This window comes from Vigna radiata, chromosome 3, assembly GCF_000741045.1.
Source record: "Vigna radiata var. radiata cultivar VC1973A chromosome 3, Vradiata_ver6, whole genome shotgun sequence".
Classification (NCBI taxonomy): domain Eukaryota; kingdom Viridiplantae; phylum Streptophyta; class Magnoliopsida; order Fabales; family Fabaceae; genus Vigna; species Vigna radiata.
Window position 1 is genome coordinate 8,255,249 of NC_028353.1, and position 25,186 is coordinate 8,280,434.

At 31.1% G+C, this 25,186-nt stretch overlaps 5 protein-coding genes across 7 annotated transcripts in view; 4 read left to right on the plus strand and 1 right to left on the minus strand.

Moving 5' to 3' along the window:
• LOC106757608 (S-adenosylmethionine synthase 1) overlaps nt 1–397 on the plus strand; it is a 13,294-nt gene extending 12,897 nt beyond the window's left edge. Inside the window, exon 3 of the mRNA XM_014640313.2 lies at nt 4–397. Within this exon, the coding sequence (XP_014495799.1) occupies nt 4–186 (183 nt within the window). The 3' untranslated portion in view covers nt 187–397. The remainder of the gene's footprint in view (nt 1–3) is intronic.
• A 3,943-nt stretch (nt 398–4,340) lies between these two features.
• LOC106756672 (pto-interacting protein 1) lies at nt 4,341–7,508 on the plus strand. 2 transcript variants are annotated; one of them, XM_014639186.2, is made up of 8 exons: nt 4,341–4,498; nt 5,028–5,123; nt 5,251–5,501; nt 5,581–5,707; nt 5,875–6,148; nt 6,448–6,580; nt 6,684–6,770; nt 7,197–7,508. In XM_014639186.2, the coding sequence occupies exons 2-8, from the start codon at nt 5,039–5,041 to the stop codon at nt 7,323–7,325; spliced, it is 1,086 nt and encodes a 361-aa protein (XP_014494672.1). In that variant the 5' UTR covers nt 4,341–4,498; nt 5,028–5,038; the 3' UTR covers nt 7,326–7,508. The 2 variants fall into 2 exon arrangements, with proteins under 2 accessions (XP_014494672.1, XP_014494673.1); XM_014639187.2 differs by having other exon boundaries at nt 5,031–5,123.
• A 3,318-nt stretch (nt 7,509–10,826) lies between these two features.
• LOC106758010 (probable sugar phosphate/phosphate translocator At3g17430) lies at nt 10,827–17,185 on the plus strand. 2 transcript variants are annotated; one of them, XM_014640893.2, is made up of 10 exons: nt 10,827–10,969; nt 11,788–11,893; nt 12,003–12,110; nt 12,312–12,343; nt 12,421–12,471; nt 13,544–13,605; nt 13,720–13,981; nt 15,737–16,002; nt 16,098–16,186; nt 16,605–17,185. In XM_014640893.2, the coding sequence occupies exons 2-10, from the start codon at nt 11,795–11,797 to the stop codon at nt 16,758–16,760; spliced, it is 1,125 nt and encodes a 374-aa protein (XP_014496379.1). In that variant the 5' UTR covers nt 10,827–10,969; nt 11,788–11,794; the 3' UTR covers nt 16,761–17,185. The 2 variants fall into 2 exon arrangements, with proteins under 2 accessions (XP_014496379.1, XP_022635069.1); XM_022779348.1 differs by having other exon boundaries at nt 10,830–10,887.
• A 3,515-nt stretch (nt 17,186–20,700) lies between these two features.
• On the minus strand, nt 20,701–22,597 carry LOC106757340 (chaperone protein DnaJ). The gene is made up of 6 exons (XM_014639984.2): nt 22,296–22,597; nt 22,021–22,113; nt 21,447–21,477; nt 21,265–21,288; nt 21,038–21,170; nt 20,701–20,927 (listed from the first exon to the last, which is right to left on the minus strand). The coding sequence occupies exons 1-6, from the start codon at nt 22,359–22,361 to the stop codon at nt 20,873–20,875; spliced, it is 402 nt and encodes a 133-aa protein (XP_014495470.1). The 5' UTR covers nt 22,362–22,597; the 3' UTR covers nt 20,701–20,872.
• A 1,377-nt stretch (nt 22,598–23,974) lies between these two features.
• The window catches only part of LOC106756985 (probable pectinesterase/pectinesterase inhibitor), a 1,816-nt gene continuing 604 nt past the window's right edge, over nt 23,975–25,186 (plus strand). The window contains exon 1 of the mRNA XM_014639575.2: nt 23,975–25,182. Coding sequence (XP_014495061.1) covers nt 24,066–25,182 — 1,117 coding nt within the window. The 5' untranslated portion in view covers nt 23,975–24,065. The remainder of the gene's footprint in view (nt 25,183–25,186) is intronic.

Here is a 25,186-nt window from a genome sequence, read left to right on the forward strand (position 1 = left end):
GAGATTCTGGAGATTGTGAAGGAGAATTTCGACTTCAGACCTGGAATGATCACCATTAATTTGGACCTCAAGAGGGGTGGCCACAGGTTCTTGAAGACAGCTGCTTATGGACACTTCGGAAGGGATGACCCTGACTTCACATGGGAGGTTGTCAAGCCACTCAAGTCAGACAAGCCTCAGGCCTAAGCCTGTGCTCAAGAACTTAATCCCTCCCTTCACAATACCTGTGTTGCTAAGTCTTCATCAATAACTTGCGTGTTTCATTGCTAAATCCTAGGTGTAATGTCATTTCCTTATCATCATACATAAACTGTTCTTTTTTTTTACTTACAATTTATTTTTTGTTAATTCAATAATACTCTTTTGATGCAATTATATTTTATCTGAATTTTGTCCCTATTGATTGTAATTTGAAAGGGTGAAAAAACCCATGGAACGAATTTTATCTTTCACAAAATTGAAAAATTTCCTCTCTTAAGACGTCTCTCTCAGATCTCGCATTTCTTCTCTAATCAGCAATAGGGTTTGATGCTTCAATTTGTGTTTCACTTAACTTTCGATTTTCTTTTTCTATTTTCATTTGTCCGATTTGATTATGGAATTTGCCAATGTTTTTGTAGAATTTTAGTAATCATCATTCCGATGGTGTTTCAATAATGTCTATTTGGAGCCGAATAATCTGGCAAGCAAATTTAAAGTGCCAATTAATCTTGTATTAGTGGTTCTTAATTTTTCAAAATTTTGTCATTTACATGCCTGAATTTGTTTCTTCTCTTCCTGGACTGAAGTTACGGATCAGTTTTTATCATACTTGATGAGTTTTGGCTTCAAATTCTGAAGTACGAAATTGAATTACATTTTATAATCATGTGTAAATAATTAAGAAAAAAAATTTCTTCATTCTTAACTTCCAATTCAGATTTAAGGACAAAAATTCATGGATTAAAGATTGAGAATCTTTGTTTTACCTATTTACACCCAACTTTTGAGTGGTTTTTATTGTATACCGAGTAGGGTTTTTAATAGGCTACAAAAGGAGGTAATTTATTCATTACCTTTCATATATAATAATTAAATAACAATGACTTGTAATTAAGATCAGAAGTATATCGCTGAACAAAATTGTTATCAATTTTGTATTTATTTTATGAGCACATTTACATCAGAGAGATATAGTAACTGGTTTTGTGAACTTCAGAACTTCTGAAGCTTGTATTTTTCTTATGGAAGAATAGAGTTTCAGATAACTTGTATTATGCTTGGACATATTCCATTTCATCAACAATTTGTCCTTATATAATATGTGGATAAGCTAAGCAACCAGAAAGCAAGACAAGGATTTTCTCTAACAAATCTTTGTTTAATGATTTTTTTCCTTATACTTTCTAGGTTTAAATATGATTATTATTTTCATCAATTTTATTTAATGTAGGATTATATTTTTCATATATTCAATGTTTTTACTTTATTAAATTATGTTCTGTTTCATTTTTTTTATGACACGGTCTAAATAGTTAATAACTTTTTTCATGATACAGTCTAAATGGTTAATAAGAGATAAATCATGTGTATCATCTATTCGTTTCAAATTTTTATTCAAATTAATATTTTTATAAAATATTTCTTTCATATTTTTTAAACCAATTTTATATTATTGGAATTATTAATTTTATATTTAATTTTTTTACATGTAAAAAATAAGGTTAGAGGTAGTTTGAAAATAATGATTTATTTTTCTAATTTTAAAAATAATAAATAATTTTCCTAAAATTTTAAAAATAAATTACATTTTTACTTCTAATTCTAGAAATAGATTAGAATTTTTCTTCTAATGAAGATTTTTTTAATTTTTTAAAACACAGTGAAGAAATATTGTTAAATTTTAAAAATAACGAAGAATTTACCTTTTTTTAATTTTAAAAATAAGAAAGAAATTTTCCTCTAATTTTAAAAACGAGGAAGAATTTTCCTTTTAATTTTAAAATAACAAAGAATTTTCATTCTAATTTTAAAAATAATAAAAGTTTTTCTTTTAGTTTTAAAAATAATAAAGAATTTTCATCTATTTTTTTTAAGAAAAAATTATTTATAAAAATAAAAATTATGATTAAATTGAAAAAAATTAACCAAATTTGTAACAAAACTAAACAAAGATAATGAAAATAAAAAATGAATTCAACATTTACACATGATACTAACATTAACACATGTATTGATGCTGACTTCACATGTGATAGTGATAGACATAACACAAAGTTGACTTTATGAGTAGAAAACTATTTTTAAATTAAAAAAAGTCTTAAAAGAATTAATAAAAAGTTTTGAAAAAAAAAAACTATAAACAGACACACTATTCATCTTTTATTTATTATTTAAACGGTATTATGAAAAATGGCTAAATTAAATATAATTTACTAAAATAAAAATCACTGAATATTTGAAAAAAAAATAAATTACTAGAGAAACAAAATATTTAAGCCTATTTTCTAACTATTATCATTTTATGCATTGAAATTTATTAAGTTATAAAACTTTGGATTTTAATTTTTTATTTAACAAGTTTTACTCGTTATTTTATACCTTTTCAATAAATTTAAAATGTTTGTTATTACTAACACTTTTATATAAAGATATGGTTTAAAAGTGTGATCTTTATACAAATGCTTTTTAAAAGTGCAATATACTATATATTATCTTATAATTTTATGAACTTTTTAGATGAAGTCTGAAATTGAAATAAAACGCCTGCACATGTATAAATATTACCATATGTTTATCATAAACTTTAATTTGGTGAACATTCATTTCTTCAAATATATGTTCTAGTTCTTCGGATTTAATTCGTTGTATAAAGATATCCTATTGTGTATAGGTAACATAAAAAACAAAGAACCATTTTAATACAAAAACAAAAATAAAGTAAAACTAATAATAAGATAAAGAAAATGGAGCTTGAAAGTTTGAATAATTTTTAACCAATGTTTAACTTTTAAATTATTATTTAAGAAAAAGGTTTAAACCTTTTTTGTCCCTAAGTTAAGTTTTGATGTTCAGTTTAGTCTTCTCTTTTAAAAATGTCAACCTTTAGTCCTTATGATATGAAACATGTATCAAATGTCTTCATGACAACACTTAATGAACAATAAATCACAAGTTTTCATACCAGGTATCCAATATTTTATGATTTATTATTCATTAAGTGTTGTCATGAAGACTAATTTGATACATTTTTTATATTATAGGGACTAAAGGTTGACATTTTAAAAAACGGAGACTAAATTGAACATCAGAACTTAACTTAGGGATCAAAAAAGATTTAAACCTAAGAAAAATTGTGAAAGTTTGCAAAACATTCTTAAACATAAAAAAATAGTTTGTTTACTTTATAAGTCATAATCTAGCTGGGAATGGAACTAAAATGATGATCATTAGTTATATATGTTTTGACTAATCAATCATTATTATGGAATATGAAGTGTATTTAAATTTTGGAGACAATACATATTTACATACACACACGATTTAATGTAAAATATATATTATATTATAAAGTATATATTGTACTATTGAAGTCTTGTAAATTTTGTTTCTGATATTTAATTTTGCTAAATTACTTTTAATCCTCTAAATTTTTTGTGCATACTTGAGATTCCCACAAAATTAATATGTGACTTTTAGTGCCTTACGATTGAAAGAGAAGTCACTAATAATATTCAAATTTTCAAACAGGAATTGACTTTTTCGTTTATAAAAAATTAGAAAATTTAAAATATATGTGAATATTTTCTCCTTCCCATATAATTTCAAACATCCATTTTCCTTTCGTGGATAAATAAACAAATTATCTCTTCTACACCTCTTAAAAATAAAGAAAAAAAAGGATTTCTTTCTCAACTTTATTCATGATAAAATATTGAATAAATATTATATTTATTACATTTCCTGATCAAACAAAATATTACAAAAACTATTAATGCCATAAGTAATTGATACAAATATCAGTAAACCATTGTTACAAAATACAATTTTTAATAAAAGTTACTAATCCAAACCAAAATGTGATTATAATAAAAAAGATATTTATATTTGCCATATAAATTATTATATTTTATATATATATGGATGGATGTATACATGTATGTATACATGTATATAAATAGATAGATATAAATATTAATAATAGAGGTCAAAGGAGTGAATTTTTAACACATCAGCAAATCAATTGCATTTCTGTGTGTAGGTGTAAAGAAGATTAGTAAAATGTTGGTGTATGTTATATAATAATAAATAATGAATAATGAATAATAAATATCATTGCATTCTTACTGTTACCTAATTATAATGATTTCAATTCCAATCTAGTCAAAAGCTTGGACTGCTTTATCCTACGCCCTGCTCGCTGATTATCCTGCGCATATTTAGCCTCTATCTCGCCGAGATCCTCCTCCTCCGCGCCGCTCTCACTCTCTCAAAGACACGATATCCTGTTGGATTCCAGGTATTTCTCGATCTATATTATACTCTCTTCAATGTCTTTTATTTATTTTTATTTAATTTCACCATTTATTTTTATTTTTTTTGAGTTTTTTTCAGTGAATGAGTATTTTCATCCAAAGCTTGTGATGAACATGTGATAATTGGTTTATTTAAGACCGATCCCTGCTGGCTTCCAAGGCAGTTGTAATTTTATTCTGATTGATGGAAAATTCGTTCATAAGTGATTTGCCAATTAGGAGAAACACTGGATTTTTGTCTTAATATTTACATGCATGAGTTGTATGAATGAAATGAGAGTTCAATTTTCGGTTCAAGATCAAACTGCGGTGAATTGATGACATTAATAGTTGGACAAAAAATAAAGTTTCCTTATTGCTTTCATTCTTTTTATTTCTTTCGAATATTTTAATTTTGCTATTGTTGTCATGGTCTGCCTACAGGGGAGTAGCATTGTTTTTTTTAGATTTTGAATTCAGGCTTGATATGGCTATTAACTAGTGTGAATTGATGGAATGGTGAATTATTATCAGCAGAAAGAATCATGAGTTGTTTCAGCTGTTGCGAAGAAGATGACTTCCAGAAGCATGCCGAAAGTGGAGGACAACATCTTGTAAAAAACTCAACAGGTAATTGGGATCGGGTCTGGGGGTTTAGTTGTCTAGGTGTAGTGTTATGATACTTTGCTTTGTTAATTGATGTTAGATTACCTGAATTATATTTGATGTAACCAATGTGATAAATTGTGTTATGCAGGAAACGATGGAAATGGTCGGGCATCTGAAACTGCAAAGCAGGGCATTCAAGCTGTTAAAATTCAGCCCATTGAAGTTCCCGAATTACAAGTGGATGAACTCAAAGAAATTACTGACGGCTTTGGGGAAAGTTCTTTGATTGGAGAGGGATCCTATGGAAGAGTGTATTACGGTGTTCTGAAAAGTGGGCAGGCTGCAGCAATCAAGAAATTAGATGCCAGTAAACAGCCAGATGATGAGTTTTTAGCCCAGGTTGGTGTCAAACTAGGCTTACTGTTCAATCTTTGAGGTTTTTGTGATCAATATAATCATTTGGTTTTGGAATTTTCAGGTCTCGATGGTGTCACGGCTGAAACATGACAATTTTGTTCAATTGCTTGGTTATTGCATTGATGGAAACTCCCGAATTCTTGCTTATGAGTTTGCATCTAATGGGTCTCTTCATGATATTCTGCATGGTATGCGGTTTTCTCTTCATGATATTTTAAATGGGGCATGTGTTGATTGCATCTTATGAACATTTTTATTTATTGGTCCTTGACAAGTAATGATAATCAATATTATATATATATATATATATTCTTCTTGTACATTGTCGTGTTCTTATAATTTTCATTACATGCAGGACGAAAAGGTGTTAAAGGAGCACAGCCTGGTCCAGTTCTAACATGGACACAAAGAGTTAAAATTGCTGTAGGGGCAGCCAAAGGGCTTGAGTACTTGCATGAGAGGGCTGATCCTCACATTATCCATCGGGACATCAAGTCAAGTAATGTACTCATCTTTGACGATGATGTTGCTAAAATTGCAGATTTTGATTTGTCAAATCAGGCTCCTGACATGGCAGCACGACTCCATTCTACTCGAGTCCTTGGAACCTTTGGTTATCATGCACCAGAGTAAGATGTGCACACCAGATTTTCGAAAAATATTGTATGACATGCTTTAGTATTTTTTCTGTTGGTTAAATTATCATAGACTTCTTGAACTATAAGCATAATAGGTGAAGGCTACTTATTGAAAAAGAAATAGAAAGTTTTCCCACCTCCCTAATTGACAAGAAGACATTGTCAATTTCCATTCATTCTTTTGAGTGTTTCTCTGTGTCTTGACTGATGATCAATTTGGAAAACAAAACCATTCTTATATATTTAGTTAGTGTGCTACCTTGACAATCTGTCTAATCTTGTTGATGCAGATATGCAATGACTGGTCAATTGAATGCCAAAAGTGATGTATACAGTTTTGGTGTCGTCCTCCTGGAACTTTTGACAGGAAGGAAGCCTGTTGATCATACATTACCACGTGGGCAACAGAGCTTGGTTACTTGGGTAAATGCAAACCTCACTATTCTAATATATTTTTCTGTTTTCAAAATGCAGAGAATTCAAAGTGTTGGTCAACTAACTGATTCTAGTAACTGATGTGTTTCAGGCTACTCCAAGACTCAGTGAGGATAAAGTTAGACAGTGTGTAGATGCAAGACTAGGAGGAGATTACCCTCCCAAAGCTGTTGCTAAGGTATTAGCTGTCTTTTAGTGTATTTTTTTCTTTATTTTTTCTGTTATCCCATTTTCCTTGGGGAGGTTGTGGGTGGACTTGTTTGAAACACATGTTCATGAAATAGCAAACTAATCAAAAGTACTTCACATAAGATACCTGAAGACTTTTGAATCTTAAATTTTGTTACAGTTGATTTAGTTAGTTGAACAATGGGAAGGTAATGTTTTTCTCTACAGTTTTGTTCTCAGTTTTTTAACTTGAGAGCTAGTAACAGGTATCATTAGTCGAGAGCCAAAAAATACTTGCATATAAAAATAGTATTCACTTTTTAGTTGGACCCTTGGTAGAAATTGACAATCAGACAACTGTTCTAGGAAATATTGACTAGTTACTTAACTAAGACGAATATTAATGTATAACATCGAGATACTTTCTTAATTATAGATGGCTGCTGTTGCTGCCCTGTGTGTGCAATACGAAGCTGATTTCAGACCAAACATGAGTATTGTTGTCAAAGCTCTTCAACCTTTGTTGAATGCAAGACATGGGCCCGCTGGTGAAGCTTCAAACTAATCTCTCTGACTATATTTCTGTCTATTTGTATCAATTGGTATGTGCAATAGTGTGCGCGGGAGATGTAAGAAAGTGACTGCTTCAGAAGCCAATGGAAGATTACTTGAACATGTTTATATATCCATTGTTTATGCAGCATTCATTTTGTTCATAATTCATTGGTACGGAGATTTACTTCTTTTATTTATTTGTCTTTACTTGCTATGCTGCGATTATTGTCATCTTACTTGAAATTTTGGGGTCTTAAAGGCAATTGGTTCAAAAAAATACTTAATCTAATGTTAGTAATAAAATTTTCATATTGATTTTATAGCTTTTTTTTTATCACTATTAATAACTGCATTGAATATAATTTATATCTATAGTTCAATGTTTTAAGGGTTAAATATGTTTTTAGTCCCTGTACTTAGGGGCAATTTTGGTTTTAGTCCATCTTTCAAACTAAGGTACAATTTAGTCTTTCAACTTTAGAAAACTCTGATTTTAGTCCTTTTTATCAATTTTTTTTAACTTTAGATGTTTCAAGTACGTTTCATTATAGCATTTGGATTGTTTACACTGTTTGACACATTTTTGCTTCAATGTTAACTGAGTAACGCGTTTGAAACAGCAAATAAAATTAAAAAAATTTGGTAAAAAGGACTAAAACCAGAGTTTTCTAAAGTTGAAGGACTAAATTGTACCTTAGTTTGAAAAAGGGACTAAAACCAAAATCGTCCCGAAGTATAGAGACTAAAAACATATTTAACCCATGTTTTAATGCTAAAGCTATTTAGTGAATTCTATGTACCCTTGGGGTCCATCTAGTGATGGATTTGGATAACTGGCTACATGTGTTAGGTTCAAACTTCTTTGTCATCATTGCAAAAAAGAAAAGAATTATTTTTTCTAAATTGAAAACAATTGGTAGTTCTTATTGTTAATCCTATCATTGCAAGGATAACAAGTAAGATTATATGAATTAAAATGGAATCCTTAATTATGAAAGTTAAGGAAGCAAAGGAGAGAGAATTAACAGCTAAGAAAGATTGTATGAAACTAAACATGACATGCTATAACTAGACTTTTAAGTTTTCTAAACCTCAAAATTTAACTATTATGTTTAATTGTCCATTTGATTTATTTTCACTCTCACACCTTACTTTTATTTAGTTGTCTAAAATATATATTATGCTAATAACAGTTTAAAAGTAAAGATAATTCTAGTGAGGTTTTGGTATTAAAAGTACTCTCTGTTTTTTTTTTTTTTTTATGAAATCTAAGCCACTTGCCTAAGTGACTTTACTGCACTCATAGACCTATAAAACCCTTACCACATCATTTCTCCAAATAATGCAATAAGGGTACTTTAGTCACTTCCTTACCTCTTTAACTTAACACAAAAATTTCGTAAGAGTTGTTTAATGTGTTAGGCGAGTAAAATTTGATTTTTTTTAAGTAATTAACTCGAATTTGTTTCATTTTCTTAGTTAAAAAAAAATATTATAGTTAGAAGGATTGTTTTCTTCTTTACTAGAATGGGTTCCTGTGACCCTCTCATTCCATTATTACAAATGTGATTAAGGCATGGATTAATTTTTTTAAAACATAATCTAGATCTAACAAAATGAGCTGGATTTGAAATTCAGATATATTTTAAATGGATAAATTAAATTTGGAATTATAAATGGCTAAATTTAATGAAATTGATATAATATATATGATTATTAGGTTTATCAAATACGGGTAAGATTGGTTTGAATCAGTTTTTGGTTGAGATTGACTTAGGTTGACCTTCATTCAGGGACGACTTGATCCAACTTTCGACCATGATCAACTTGGGTTGACATTCGGCCAAGATCGACCTCGATTGACATACGATTGTGATCAATTTGATTTGGATATGTAATTTAAATATATTTTAAATGGATACATAGAATTTAAATTTTTATTATCCCAATTTAAATTAGATTAAATATAGATTGAATTTACTTTGTCAATTAGATTAAATTTAGTGAGATCGATATAATATACTTTAGTATTAGGTTCATTAGATATGGGTCAGACCGACTCGAATCGACCTTTGTTCAAAATTGACTCGACCTTCGATCATGGCTAACTTGAGTTAACCTTCTGCCAGGACTAACCTAGGTCAACATGTGTCATGATCAACATAAGCCAACCTTTAGTTATGGTCAACTCAAGCCAACCTTCGATCGGAATCGACTCAGTCAACCTTTGGTCGTAGTCGACTTGGCTAAACTCAATCTTTGGTAAGGATCAATTCAACTCAATTCTATCTTCGACCAAAGTTGATTTGACTTGACCTTTAATCGTATTGACTCGACTCAACATTCATTCTAGATCGATTTTATTCTAACTTACAATTGAGTTAACTTGATTTTCAAGTGTCTTAACTCAAATTAGACGTATCTTAATTTTATATTCTCAAAATTCAAAAGTGATCCATATAATAAATCAAAATCGAAATACATGCATTGAATTTAAAATAAAAAATATAAATTTGATGAATAAATACATTCTTTTAGATCTAAAGCAATATAAATTTAAATTAAATTGATCTCAAAATTCAAGTTTTTTTTATCCATCCTTAATTTACACCTTAACTTAATATTAGCATGACTCTGATTTCTTATTGTAATAAAAATAAAATATCAGTCCGTTTTTAAACTCAATTTGTACCAAAGTTTTAACATTGACAATGATTAATATGTTCAAAGGTGAAAGTAATTGTCATACTATGATACATGCAATGAAAACACACACACACGTACTGGACACCAGAAATCTTCCACATTTTCATAACCTATCATGTATAAATAAATAAAATTGATGTAAGCAAATGATTCAATTAAAGAAAATTCGTATTAAGTTTGTTATATATGCTATGATGTAATAAGATCTTAAATTTATTTATGACGATTAAAACAATAAAGCATTATAGTAAACGATAACTTAATATTTTAACATAAAAAAATAAAGAATTTACTTGTGTAATAAGATAACGTTATGGATAAATTGACAACTTCAATACGTGATTACAAAAGGTCAAGTTATCTATGTGTTGGTAAATTGACAAACTAAATAAAAGAGTAAATATTACTAAATTTTATTATATTGACATTTTCCTTATTGAATTTCAATTTATGGAATTAAACATTATTTAAAACATGAAATAAAATGTTTTATTTTTTTAAACAGGTCAAGTCTATAAAATCTTATACAATTTAATATTAATTCGTACTTCATCAATTAACTTAATTTTAAATAAAAACTGCAAGTAAATCTTAACTAAAATATTACATATGTTGTAAGAAAAAATATATTATTACATATGCACAAAGTAAAAAATATTAAAAAAAAACAGAAACTAAATTTGCTTGCAAAATAAAATAAAATTGATAGGAATAAAAAAAAAAAGTAAAAAGAAACTCCAAAAAAAAAAAAAAAACGCATAGCATTCCTCTTACTGTGATTGAAAAATATTTAAACCCTTAATTGAAATCTTTGCATTTGAAGCTAAGACAAAATCTCGGATTTATCGGTTATAGCTCTTGATGTGGTAAAATTTTGGTCGCGTTGCTCTGATTTTATGTGTTCCAATTTCTGCATTCCCAATTCTATTGTTTAGATCAGCATAGTCGGTAAAATCTCTCTCCCATTTCTCTTTCTCCTTCTTTATCTTTCCTATTAATGTTTCCTTTTGCGATTTTCGTTCAATTTCTTCTCGTCAATCCTTACTATGAATCTCACTCAATTTTTCATTCTCTCAGTTTTATTCCTGATTTTGTAAGAATGACTTTGTTTGTGGCGTTTGAATTCAATATCACACCGTTGAATCGAAACTGTGTTGGAAGATTCTTAGCTTTCTCCGCACATAACGAATCAAACAGTACCCTCGTTCTAGTTCTTCAATATTTACGTCGTGTGAATGTTGGTCGGTGCAACACTAGGGTGTTTTCCTCTCTAATAGACATTAGTTCCAAATTTATATTAATTTAGGAATCCGTGCGAACTGTGCTTTTCCTAATCCGAGTAAAGCACTTTAGTTCTTGTTTTTGCACTTTTTTTTATCCTTTGGTTTACTTATGCATTTTTAATTAAGGAGTTGCGCTTAATATTGAGCTGCTTGTAAGTGATTTTCATTTCCTTCTGTTTCATATTTAACATTTGTTCGGTAGTTTGAAAGGGAAAGTTCTAATTGATATCTGTATCGATTATTTGTGGGAACACTTGTTAGTCGTCTTAACTGTGCATGGCAGTGAAAGAAAATGTAATATTTTCATAGTGTCTTTTTTTTCTTATATTTTTCCATTACTTTTATTCCATTCCCACTATACACTGACCTGGGTCTTTGAAGCGCAATGTAGTTAATGTACAACAATGTTAGTTTTTAAATTGTGACAGCTTGCTTTCTTATGTATAACGATTTCGACATGCTGGATTGCATCGAGTTTTGCAGGTAAAATATGGCCACCATGGGGATAGTGACCAAACAGCATCTGCTAACCTACATGTATCTTCTAGTTTACATTACACTTTCATCAGGGGTTATTCTTTACAACAAGGCAAGGCACATATATGACAACAGATTCATTCGTTTGTCTTGTGATTAATCTTATATTGTAATATATTTTGCTTAATCTCTTTCCTCTTCTGGGAATTGGTTTATTGCAGTGGGTCCTCTCTACATTATATTTTAATTTTCCATTTCCAATAACACTCACTATGATCCATATGGCTTTTTCTGGTGGTCTGGCCTTTTTGCTTGTCCGTGTTTTTAAGGTATAAGTTTTTCGGATTTCCTAATGTTATTAGTTTTAGACTATTATTATTATTTTTTTTTTTTTTGTATTTCCGTAATCTCTTCTTTATCATTCTGTTAACTTCTTGCTATTATTCTCTTATTAATATACATTAGATCTTTTCGTGTAAAATACTGCTTAACTAACTGGACGATGTCTTGTCCCATTTCAATTGATGCAGGTTGTGTCACCAATTAAAATGACCTTCCATATGTAAGAATTCTATATAGACATTCTGTTTCACATTGCATTGAATATTTCTGGCTTCACACAAAGTGTCTGATTTGCAGATATGCGACTTGTGTGGTCCCAATAAGTGCCTTCTTTTCCGCTAGTCTGTGGTTAGTATCTGGTGTAATAGACCTACAGTTGTAATTTGAGCAAAAATATTCATAAATTCACTAATTTGTAATGCCTGTGATTGTATCTTAAATACTCGTCAATACTGAATTCTTTGATTAAGTGTCTGATGCTATTTGCCTAAAGTTGTAATTTGAGCAAAAACATTTATAAATTCACGAAATTGCAATGCCTTTGTTCGTGTCTTAAATACTTATCCATACTGAAATCTTTGATTCTAAGCTTAAGTTGACGTAAGTTCGAAGTTTCCATCATTTTAGCAAAAGTTGATACTCAATTGTTTCTGTCTTGGTCCCCCCCTCTCTGTCTCTCTCTCTTTAATATTTGATGAGGGTTAGGGTGATCAGATGTATGCTCCTACGACTACCCTTACTTTGATTTCAGGTCGTGTTCTTCATTTATAAAAGTTTCATATGGACTTATGAAGACCTTTTTGAGTATTCACACTTGGAAATGTGGGGCTATATAGTATTGTGACAAAAAAAATGATAATTATGAATTTTATTACTATACACAAATATTTAACCAACATAAGAGATTTATAATGTAATTGTTATTTATTCTGTTGTTACCTTCTGTGTTGTTGGAAATCTGCCTGATAAGAAACAAATGGTTTCATTGCAAACTTCTTGGATCAAGCAAAATAGTCCAGCACAAATACTATCATCAATTTTCTGTTTGGTGATATGAAAACTAAGAAGATTTTACTATCTTTTTATGGGAAACGTATGATATGTTATGCATTATGTTGACAACCTGGCAATCTTAGGCATAGTAGAAGATTTGCTCAAAACTAATGATTGCACAAGCTTTTCTAGGTTAACATATTATTTTAAAATTGCTTATTCTATACCATTTAGATTGGATTTTGATGCATTGGATGGCTTTTATTCTGGTATCATAGTTTACTTATAAATCAAATAGAAATTGAGGTAAAGTTGTATCAATAATGAGTATGTATTACATTGCCTATAAATAAAAAGTTTTATCAGTTACTTTAAACACTAGTAAAATGCCTCTCAGTTTTGTTGCATGACTCTATTATCTATTTAGGTTTGGGAATACTGCTTATCTGTTCATTTCTGTGGCCTTCATCCAGATGCTTAAAGCCCTCAGTAAGTTAATTTGTGTATCATCTTTCCATTTGACTTTTTTTCTAAATATAATTCCTTAACGAATGATTGTCGGTTAGCTGTTTTTGATTTTTTCCTTTAATTTACACTTTACAGTGCCAGTGGCAACATTTCTCGTGGCTGTAACTTGTGGAACTGAGAAATTGAGGTGTGATGTATTCTGGAACATGGTGCTGGTCAGTGTTGGAGTTGTCATTTCCTCCTACGGAGAAATTCAATTTAATGTGCTCGGCACAGTTTATCAGGTCACAGGAATTGTTGCTGAAGCTTTGAGGCTGGTATTGACTCAAGTTCTTCTTCAGAAAAAGGGCTTGACACTAAACCCTATTACCAGCTTGTATTACATAGCACCCTGCAGGTAGATATGTTCTTAAGTATCTGAAAACCCATATATAGTTCTGCTTATGCTGGTTGGAGGAAAGAAATCAAATGAAACCTCTTTTCATGTATATGGGATCTGATGTTGATTTTGATATGTATGTTTGGAATGCCACTGAATATTATAGGATTTGCGTCCCTACCTATAATTTTGACTTTTAATTATTTGAATTAGCTTATTATGTTGAGACAGGCATATGGTTAAAATGCCACACATTCACATCAGTCATACCCGTCTGAGAATTCTTTGCCTATTTTTCACCATCCATCTTGTGCCATGGGTTAAAAAATACACATGGTGTAATGGGTTAGACCAAGGATAACAGATAAAGTAATTTAGGAAATAGCAAATCATGATGAATTTTTTTGTTATCTTTTTGATCCCATGGTTTGTTTAATTTTAATAAAGCTTTTTTTTATCAATATGACTTTTTTCGGGAATCTTTCATTAATTTGGTGCTTATTCTTATGAATCAATGGATGGCCTGTAGTTTGATACGGTGCTTCACCAGTAAATGATTGTTGTGCTGGGTCCTGGGTTTATGCTTTATTTTACTGCACTAATGGGCTGCCATCCCAAAGCCTTCAAAGGCCAAAGCATGTAAGGATTAAACCCTATTGGGCTAAGGATTCCGCTTATTCATGCCCTCATCAATTACTATTGTGATGAAAAGCTCCTACAACAACCTCCTTCCCCTTACTTCACAACTTGGCACCACACTAAGCAACCCCACCTTCCCTATCCATTTCCAACTATCTCCTTAAGCAATTTGAAGCCAGCCATCCCCTAAGCGCCTCAAGTTTAGATCACACCCTCGGCCTTTCAATCATTGTTTTTATTTATACATACAACTCCCACAACGTCTACAGCAACCTCGTTTTGCTTCCCTCTTTTTTGTTCCTTCTAGCCCTAATTGCTCAAAATACAAGGTATGAAACTCCTGTTCAGTACAACCTATCACCCTGAGACAAATGAACACACAAAGGATGTGAACAGAGGATTAGAAACATACCTCAGGTGTTTTGTTAGTGACCAACCACACCTCTAGGTTCATTTCCTCTGTTTTTGTAAGTACTGTTACAAACACTACTCACAATGGTGCCACTGGCATGTAGCTATTCCAAGCTATGGTCAGCCACCACAACACTGCGTCACTTCACCAAAGGCTCAACTGATAACACCAACCTCCCAGCATCCCTCCTTCTACAACAAGTGCTTCATGAACTTTGCCACAACATTGTTCAACACTAACCCTCCTATCACACCATTCCACATCAACACTAACCTTGAGGACAAGGTAAACATCTCAAGAGTGAGGCATTGACTGGCTGCCATTCTAAAGCCTTCAAAGACCAAAGCGCAAAAAGATAAAATCATGGTTGGCCAAGGATTTTTATGGATTGAAGTAAAATTAGTTGTTGTTTAGTATTGTTTGTTTAAGCTCCCAAGCCCACTAGCCAGTGGTTGTCTTATTTATCCTGAAAAGCTACGAATGAATGACAGGAATAAAGATCATTTGCCTCTCAATTTTTCCTTTTTCTTATTGCTTTGTAGGTTAACCTTAGACTTATGTATAATTGCCATTTCTCTCTAACATCTCACATTGGAATGGGACTTTGGGTGGTACGTTTTTGGTATATCTGTGTATTGAAAAAGTAACAGTTCCTTAAAGTTCAAGTTACATTTTTGTTTTATCTGCTTGAATAATGACCATTCGGACTTTTCTGTGCGCAGCTTTGTATTTCTTTTCATTCCGTGGTACATCCTTGAGAAGCCTGAGATGGAAGATCCACATATGCAGTTTAACTTCTGGATATTTTTCTCAAATGCTGTTTGTGCTTTCGCATTGAATCTTTCCACATTCTTAGTGATTGGTAGGACTGGGGCAGTAACTATTAGGGTGGCTGGTGTTTTGAAAGACTGGTTACTTATCACTCTTTCAACTGTCTTATTTCCTGAATCAAAGATTACTGGGCTTAATATTATTGGCTACGCTATTGGTATACATTTCTTCGATGAAAAAACATTATAGAAGTTTAATTTCATTTGTTGCATAGATTTATTCTAAGTATCTCTAAATATATTTAATGGGCAGCTTTAATTGGTGTCGTTATGTACAACTACCTTAAGGTCAGAGATGTTCGCACGTCTCAACTTCAAAGTTCCCAAGATGGATCAACAAAGGTGAGTTTTTTAGTAATTTGTCTTTGTTTTGTAGTTTGATCTGTATTCATGCATTATTTGTTGGCCTATTCTCTTTGATTAGATGCGTTGAATGGTGACTGGTTCTTATACTTTATTCCATAAATAAGCATTCCCATCTATGATTGTTGATACTGATCAAGAAAACTCAATAAAATAGATGAAAGAATATTGATTTTACTAAATCAACCTTACATAATTATTTTCTTTTCTAAATTTTGTAATCTCATTGCTCTTGCTACTCATTACTACTTGTAGATAATTTCATTCTAACATACCTATTAAGAAGTGATTTAATATTATTCAGATGAAGTTTGGTCCATTACACATTAGTTTTATGTATCAAACAAGTTCAAGTATGATTTCAGCTTTTGTTCTTTGCCTTCTCCAATAAATATAGGAGCTGCAGACAATGGAAAAAGCAGTTGTTGACATGGACAACAGAGAGGAGACTTTATGGAATGATTCAGTTTCTGATACTAATTTTGATGAAGAAGCACCTTTAATGGCTTCGTCACGAACATCTCATCTTGGAATTGGACGAAAACCAGCTTAACGGCAATCTAACTTAGATGCTGTAAAGAACATCTCATATTGGAAGAAAGCCAGCTTAGCAGCAACGTAGCATTAGAGATTGAGCTTACAGGAGAGGAACCAAATCAAAGTATGCCTTAAACTTTCTTCCCAAGAAAGAACTCAAACGCCACCTTCCAAAAGAAGAGGGAAAAACTAAAGGAGAAAGAAAACAGAACGGAGGAAACACGCATTCTTTTAGTTGGTAAGTTTCATGTTTAAAATACAACCACTAGTAAATCATTCTTGTATAGGGGCTTGACTTGAACATGCGATGGAGGTTCTGTTTCTTCCAAATGGACCTCTATTAACTGAAAGACTATTCTTGAGCTACCACCTGTCTATGCTAATTTTAGTTAAAATTTGAAAATTGTATGGTTTAACATCTGCTATGTCTCATTTTCTCCATGACCTGCCTGCATCGTAGAATGGTAACTTAAATGTAGCACAAGAAGTATCCCCTTGACAGCTATTCCACTGGTCACAGTTCACTTTCACTTGTCATTAGTTACTGCTGAACATTAGTATTGAGATTTTTGGTATAATAATAGACAGAAAACTTTTCCATTTCATCCAATTTTGGGGAGATTGGATATTCTTCAATGTCATTAATGGAGAGAATCAGTATTTCTTAGGAAGGGCACTTACTTTACGATGTTAAAATTGTAGGGATTGTGATCATGCTCTTAATCTTCACCATTTTTAGAAAAAAGTTTGGTTAACTTTCTGAAAATTCTGGATATATTATTTCAATTCTAAAATAATGAAAATAGAAATAAGATGAAAAGTTGTAATGGAATTGGACAATAACTTGTTTCATTCTTATTTCTTTCATTGGAATTGTATTGTTTTTTTATTCCTTTAACACGAGAATGAAAATTATAGAAAAATATAAAAAAAATATTTTCGTTCCTGGGAAATGTAGAAGGATTCTGTCAAATATCTCCTAAAATTTTGTATGGAGAAAATATTTTTTTTTTACCTCTTTGCTTTCACTGTTTGGTTCAAAGGAATAACCTGTTCTTTTGTTTCTAAATTTCTCGCTTAGGATGCTTTCCAATAAATAGAAAACCCTTACCAACACTTTTGGTAGATGGTCTTCGAAAATTGAAAGAATTAAAACCTAAATTGACTTTTACTTGAGTAATTTATAATGATTAAATAATAAACTTAATTTTAATGAAACGTTTATTTAAGATTTTGTTATAGTATTTATTAGTATTTTATTATTATTTACATTATAGGTCTACTGTAAAATAAATTCCTAAGTAAATACGTATACAACATTTTATGTTTCAATTTTTTTATATGTTGATGCATATAGCCCAGCTAAATAGTAACCCAAAACATGGTAGCGTAGAAAAATAAATTGTTTGCTATAAACTATATAGAAAGTTATTTTAAATTATATTTATAAATAAATGAAAAAAAGTCCATTATCTATAGGTGCCTCAAGCCATTTCTTTAATTTATGGATTGATATTACAGTTATTTATCATATTGGCCTCTTCAATTAATCCTATTTAAAAGGATAATAGATTGTTAAAAGCTTATTACTTAAAATTAAAATTAAAAGTATTTGAAATATTTTTTACAAAAAACAAATTAACCTTAAATTTCTTCTCTATTTGATTTTTCTAACAATTTTATAATTATTTTTTGTATACATATTTCGATACAAATTTTATCTTTATTAATTTGCTTTTTAAATTTTATAATTATTTTTAAAATTTTAATTAATTACCTATAATAAAAAAATTGTTCATAATAAAATTAGAAAGATTATTTATTATTTTAATAATTATATTAAAAAAAATTCTTCAATTATTACTTGCGTTTCTACTAATTTTAATAAGAAAAATATTAAAGCCAACTTTATTATTTTTTTTGTGAATAATTTAATATCCATTTAATAGAGTAATTTATTAAACAAAATATTATAGATATGATAGGACATTGTAGGCAAGAAAACATGTAATTTATTATTAGAGTTATAAAAAGTAATAACTATATGGATAAAAACATATATTTGTAGAGTCTTCTAAACACAAAGTATCTCAAAAGAGGTAAATTGTTATATAAAACCTCTAAATATTTATATATTTGCATTTATATACATATTTATATGTAAAACTTCGAATATGGCTTGAGGGTATCCTCTGGCTCCATCAACGTCGGGCTAACACCTTCTGCATTCTCTGCTCACATCAAATGATGATCATTGCTAAAAAGATTATAACACACACACAAATAGACAACACAAAAGCAATATTAAGCTAATATACAAAGAAATTAACATATTATAATTTATTATAAGAAATCATATAATTTATAGCAACACATCAAACACTTGATCATATCACAATTTAACATCTCTACTCAATGATCCAGATCCAATGCTGACATAGGCTTCGTTGAAGACTTGTGCGCACAATAATATTTATATTCTACAGAGTCATAAACAAGGATAACTCGACATATTTTCCCATATGATTAATCTTCCCTTACACAAACCAAAGGGTTAGGTAAAGACTTCCTATCATTCTCTCTATCACCTTATTCACTCAGTATGAGTTGAATGATTGGTAGAATATCATGATACATTCTCTCCAAAGTCTCACTATCAAGCATTCACCATAACTTACTTGAACAAAGAATCTCTCCTTGAGATTCTTCTCACATTACTCATCTTTCATGCTCACAATATACTCATCATCATCATATTCATCAACCATAAACATACACATAAACATGTTCAAAAACCATAAATATACATATACATATCTCTATTAATCATCTTATAATTATCATCGTTATCATCACATACTCAAAGTGTTTTAAGTATAAAATTATTTATAATAACTTCAATTTAGAAGATGACTCCATATGACTTACCTTTAGACTGTAAATTTCAAGTCAAGTATCCTATTTTTATAATTTACATATAAACTATCCCATTTTTGTAAATTAAAAAAAATGGCAACTGTGAGTGAGGTGAAGTGAAAGTTGAGTGTGGTGCGTGTGGATAGGTTGCCGTGCAGGCACAAGGAAGGCCAAAATTTGGGTGTCGTGGGGCATTTTGTTGCGTACCAAACGGCCAAGACACTCATTTCCGCAGAACATAACCTTCAACTCAAACTACGTCGGCACTGTTGCCATCTCCGCCCATCCAAACGCCCTCTCCAGCGCGGGCGTCGGTATCAATCAATCACTCAATCAAACACGAGCACATGCACACACGCTGGTCTTTTTTTCTTTGACAGATTGATTGTCTTATTCAGGTGTGTGAAAGATACGACAAGAAGATTTGCCTGGACATGTTACCCGGAAGAAATATAGTACAGTGAAACAATTCCTTACTTCATCAAGAGGGACATCATTATCTTTTATTTCGCGTTGCATGTATATTTTGGTTGTGCAATAAGAAACTGCCAAATTTATTATGACATGGTAAACTTGATTGGGCCAGAAAAGTTCGTTGAGTGATTCCCGTGAAAAAACGTGAAATTACTTTTTATTGCCTATAATGCGAAGAGCTCACTGCTCAAAATATAAAATAACAAGAAAAATGGTTAATGGAAATAAAAATAAAGCAAATTTTAAATTCATTTGATAAAAAAGGAAGACTCCAATTTGTAATTATCATGTCACATAAGCTTTTAGATATAACTGATACTCTTAATGCTGAAAACATAAATAAAAAGTATGTATTATATTAAAACCACCAGAATTATTTAATACATATATTAGTCAAGTAATTGAAAATAGTAATTATTGTATCACTGAATCTTTCATTAACTTTATTGCCAACAATTGTTGTAACCCTTGTCCTTTTTCTGTTCTGCTTTGAATTTGTGATCTAGTCTAAGGGTGAGAAAAGATAAATGGTATAAATTTCAACAACGTCAAGCTGCAAGACATCCTTTCAAAGAATTAGATTGTATTAAAATCAAGATGGAATTCAGTTTACAATCTATATGATAAAATGACATAATTTCTATTGGTTCCACTTCATTTACCATTACATATAGTATACTATATATTCTTCACAAATTACAAGAAATAGATTATTACTGAATTGAACTCGAGGACAAATCAAGGTAGAAATGGATTATGAGAAGGGTATTCCTCCTTTTGCTTTTTGTAAGCCCTGCAACGCAGTAGCAGAAAAGATGTCATTATGTGAATAAGCACCCATTGATTTTCATTGTTAAACATACGAAGAATGAAGAATCAGCCAAGAGATTGGGTGTTGGCCACCTCGAAGCATTGAATCCTCCAAGCGCGACAGTTCCCAGAATGATTAGAACGAATGGAACTTTAATCATTGCATGATTTTTTCTTCCTCCATGAGCCCTCGGAAATCCAGTTCGCACAACATGTGAATATTCAACTGAATAAGGATCATGCCACGTTTAGAAAAGGAAAAGAAAAACACAAGTATAAGTTCAAAACGACACACAGGAGGGTGCGGAATACAAATTTACCTGAACCTGAAACATTTCTCCTACCTGTGTAACCAAATTTATTCAGTACTTAAAAGGAGTAGCAAGAAAAATATAAACAAATGCAGTTTTTGTTTTTGTTAAACCCTTATGAGCAGTATGGAAATCTCAAGGTACTTTCAAGGGAGACTAGCAAATTCTAAGAGCTCAAAACGGACAGTTACCAGATTGCAGGCATGTGTAAGCCTCTGAAATCTGCAGAAAACAATAGATTTCAGTTGGCCTTTCTATTTAACAAGGGGGAAATATGGTAATAACAAGGACCATCACCGCTTCAACAAAACCAACCCTCTAATTTAGCACAAAATGAAATCAACGCCAGATATTGGGGTTCCTTCTCTGTAGTCGATTTTGCTCCGTTATTATTGAAGGCAGAAAAAACAAAGTTCTCTGCATGTTTTATGATGGCAATTTTCTCTACACCTAAACTCGTATAATATGGCAATTATGATCTTGGCCTAAATCTCTAAAACAGGTTAAATAACCATCACCTTCATTCACAACACGGTTGACCATCTGTGGACAATATAGCTCCTCACAATCAGATTATACATATTAGTTTACACTTTACAATGAACAATTTCTGAAGAGAAACACACCGAAATAGCAGGCTTATGACAAATGTTTTACTGTCATAGTCTAACACCAGGTCAAGTCACCAAACATCATCGGAATTCGTGCGATGATTTGGGAGAGGAAATTAAAAAAAAAAAAAAAAAAAGTAGACCAACAGCTCACCAGCTTAAACTTAGACTCAGCAAGAGGCTTTTCATGAGATGGAAATCGATCAGGGTGAGATTCCCACACCTTCTTTCTGTAAGCTGATTTTACCTAAAAACAAAAAAAAAAAACAAAAAAAACAAAAACGACAAAGCACCTGTTCATCATCCAACTTCAGCAGAACTTTACGATTAAAAAAAAAATTATTTAATATTCAAGTGGGGTGATGATAAAAAATGGGTAAATGGAAAACATAAAAACCCTAGAAATTGGGAATTAGAAAATGAAAAGACCTGGGAAGGAGTTGGACGTGAATCTGGAGGGAAACCCAACAAGAGTTTGGCTTCATGAGCATCCATTTGTGAAGAGGAGTGAGTGACAGAGTAACATTTGGCATCAAGCTTTGAATTTGATTGCAGAGTGCAGAGGCAAACAAGGTAAATTCAAGCACCGACCAAAAACTTTTCCTAGAATTTACCATAAATGCATTCTGCCACAAATTTTTTTGTAATATATTTTCAGGATCAGGTAAATCACAAAAAAAGAAAATCCAAAACATTTTTTCACGTAAGTTCATTCTCTGGGTTAATTTTTTCTCCGATAAACAATACTCGAAACAAAATTCTCATATACCATCACCAAATTATTTAAATACTGTTCTACTCTAGTGTAAAACTAGCGGTCAGAATTATAATCTAATAAACATTAGCAGCTGGTTGGAAATTGATTTTTTGACCTTATTTTAATTTATTTTAAACATATTTTAGAAAAAACTTTAAATATTTTTAAAACATCAAATTGAATTTTTTATATAAACTATAAAAAAAAAATTAATAAATATTTATTAAATAATTAATAGATATTTTATTGTTAACAAATTTATGAAATAAAAAAGTTAACCATTATTGCAAATTCTATTCGAAAAACGGAAATAATGTTCTTAAAATAGAAATGAGAGCTACATCTTTAAAAACTGATAAATTTGAATAATAATAAGTATATTTAATATTCTTTAAAAAATCACATAAAATTTATAATTATTAGAAAATATTTTTAATAAGAATGGTGTGGTTATAATAATTATTAATATTTAAATTGAATTTACGAGAATTACAAACAAAAATTATATAAAATACAAATGAATAGTAATAATCATTATTACTTTTAAAATTATACTAACATAAAATTAATAAAAACATTTAAAATAATAAAGGTTTATATATTGAGAACTTTTGGCATGATTTTACTAATTCCTACTTTTTAATAGGCAAGTGAAGTGATAAGTACTATATTGTTTGAACTATGGATGTGGAATGAGACTAAAACTCTTATAGTTTAGGTTAGTTGCATTTATATAACAAAGGTTTGAAAGGATGGAGATTGTTTTGATTTAATTATTCATTTTAATTTTACAATCAAAATATACTTTTTCCACTTTATACTATCACAAAAGGTTCAATAGGTTAGAAAGTTGTATATGGTGTTAGAATATAACATAACAACAATTAAAAAGGTAAAAATAAAATATATTTCCTTTCATAAACGAGTTCCTTCCTATACTAAAAATTGACTAATATAATGTGTTAAATTATTTCGTTTATTATGACTAAAATTAATTTAATTTTTGTTACAATTTGTATTATGTTGACACAACAAGAAAATTAGCGTATGAATTAAAAACATAAAAATTAAAACAAATGGTTAGGTTAAGTCCACACATTAAGAATACCAACATAATAAATGAACGAATAAATCGGTGTAAAAGTTTTTACATCCTTTTACTAAGAAAAGGCTACACTAGAAAAAAGGATGAGATCAAATACAAATATAGTCTTTCTAAATAACGGTTGAATCACAGCCACAACTATTACACCACTTTTAGAGTTTGTTGGATTGAATGCGGAGAAAAAGTTGAAAGTAGCATTATATAAACTCACCTTTTGCTCATCATTCTTCACCAGCATCTTAACAATAGCCTCCCCAAAGGCATTCCAAGGGGAGGAAGAATAAGCCTTGGTCTTCTTTTTCACCAAAAGGAGATTCAAGGCAAAAAAAATAAAAAGATGTCTGGGAAAATAGTTGTCTCTGTTGTTTCTCTCATTCTCGTAGTAGGTGTTGCAATCGGTGTTGTGGTTACTGTTAATAAGAAAGGTGGGGAACCCTCCATCCAGTCCGATCAAAAATCCGTTGAGATTATCTGTCAAAACACTGATGACAAAAACCTTTGCCACAACACTCTCAGCTCTGTCAAGGGTCTTGACGCCGCTGACCCTAAGGCTTACATTGCCACGGCAGTGAAAGCCACCATGGACAGCGTCATCAAAGCGTTCAACATGAGTGACAGGCTCGCCACCGAGCACGCAGACAAAGACAACGGCACAAAAATGGCCATTGATGATTGCAAGGACTTATTACAATCAGCCATCCAAAGTCTTCAACTCAGCACTGACATGGTGCAAAATAACAACATCCATGCCGTGCATGACCAAAGTGCTGATTTCAAGAACTGGCTTAGTGCAGTTATCTCATACCAACAGGCGTGCATGGAAGGATTCGACGATGGCAAAGAAGGTGAGAAGAAGATCAAGGAGCAGTTCCAAATAGAGAGCTTAGACAAGGTGCAAAAACTCACTGCCATCACCCTTGATATCGTGAGTGGTTTATCACACATCCTCGAAAAATTTGGGTTGAAGTTGAACCTTAAACCCGCCTCCCGTCGTCTTCTCAGTAAGGACGGGTACCCCACTTGGTTCTCTGCTTCAGATCGCAAGCTCTTGGCTCAACTTGGACGTAAAGGATGGAGATCACACATCACACCTAATGTCGTAGTTGCCCAGGATGGCTCTGGTCAGTTTAAAACCATTGCCGAGGCAATTGCTTCTTACCCCAACAACTTCCAAGGTAGATATAATATCTATGTTAAGGCTGGTGTCTATGATGAATACATCACTGTTCCTAAGAACGCCGTCAATATTCTCCTCTATGGTGATGGCCCTGGAAAGACCGTTGTCACTGGTCACAAGAACTTCCGTGATGGTGTGAAGACAATGCAAACTGCCACTTTTGCCAACACTGCTCAAGGATTCATTGCCAAGGCAATGACATTTGAGAACACTGCTGGAGCTGACGGACACCAAGCTGTGGCTTTTAGGAACCAAGGAGACATGTCAGCAATTATTGGCTG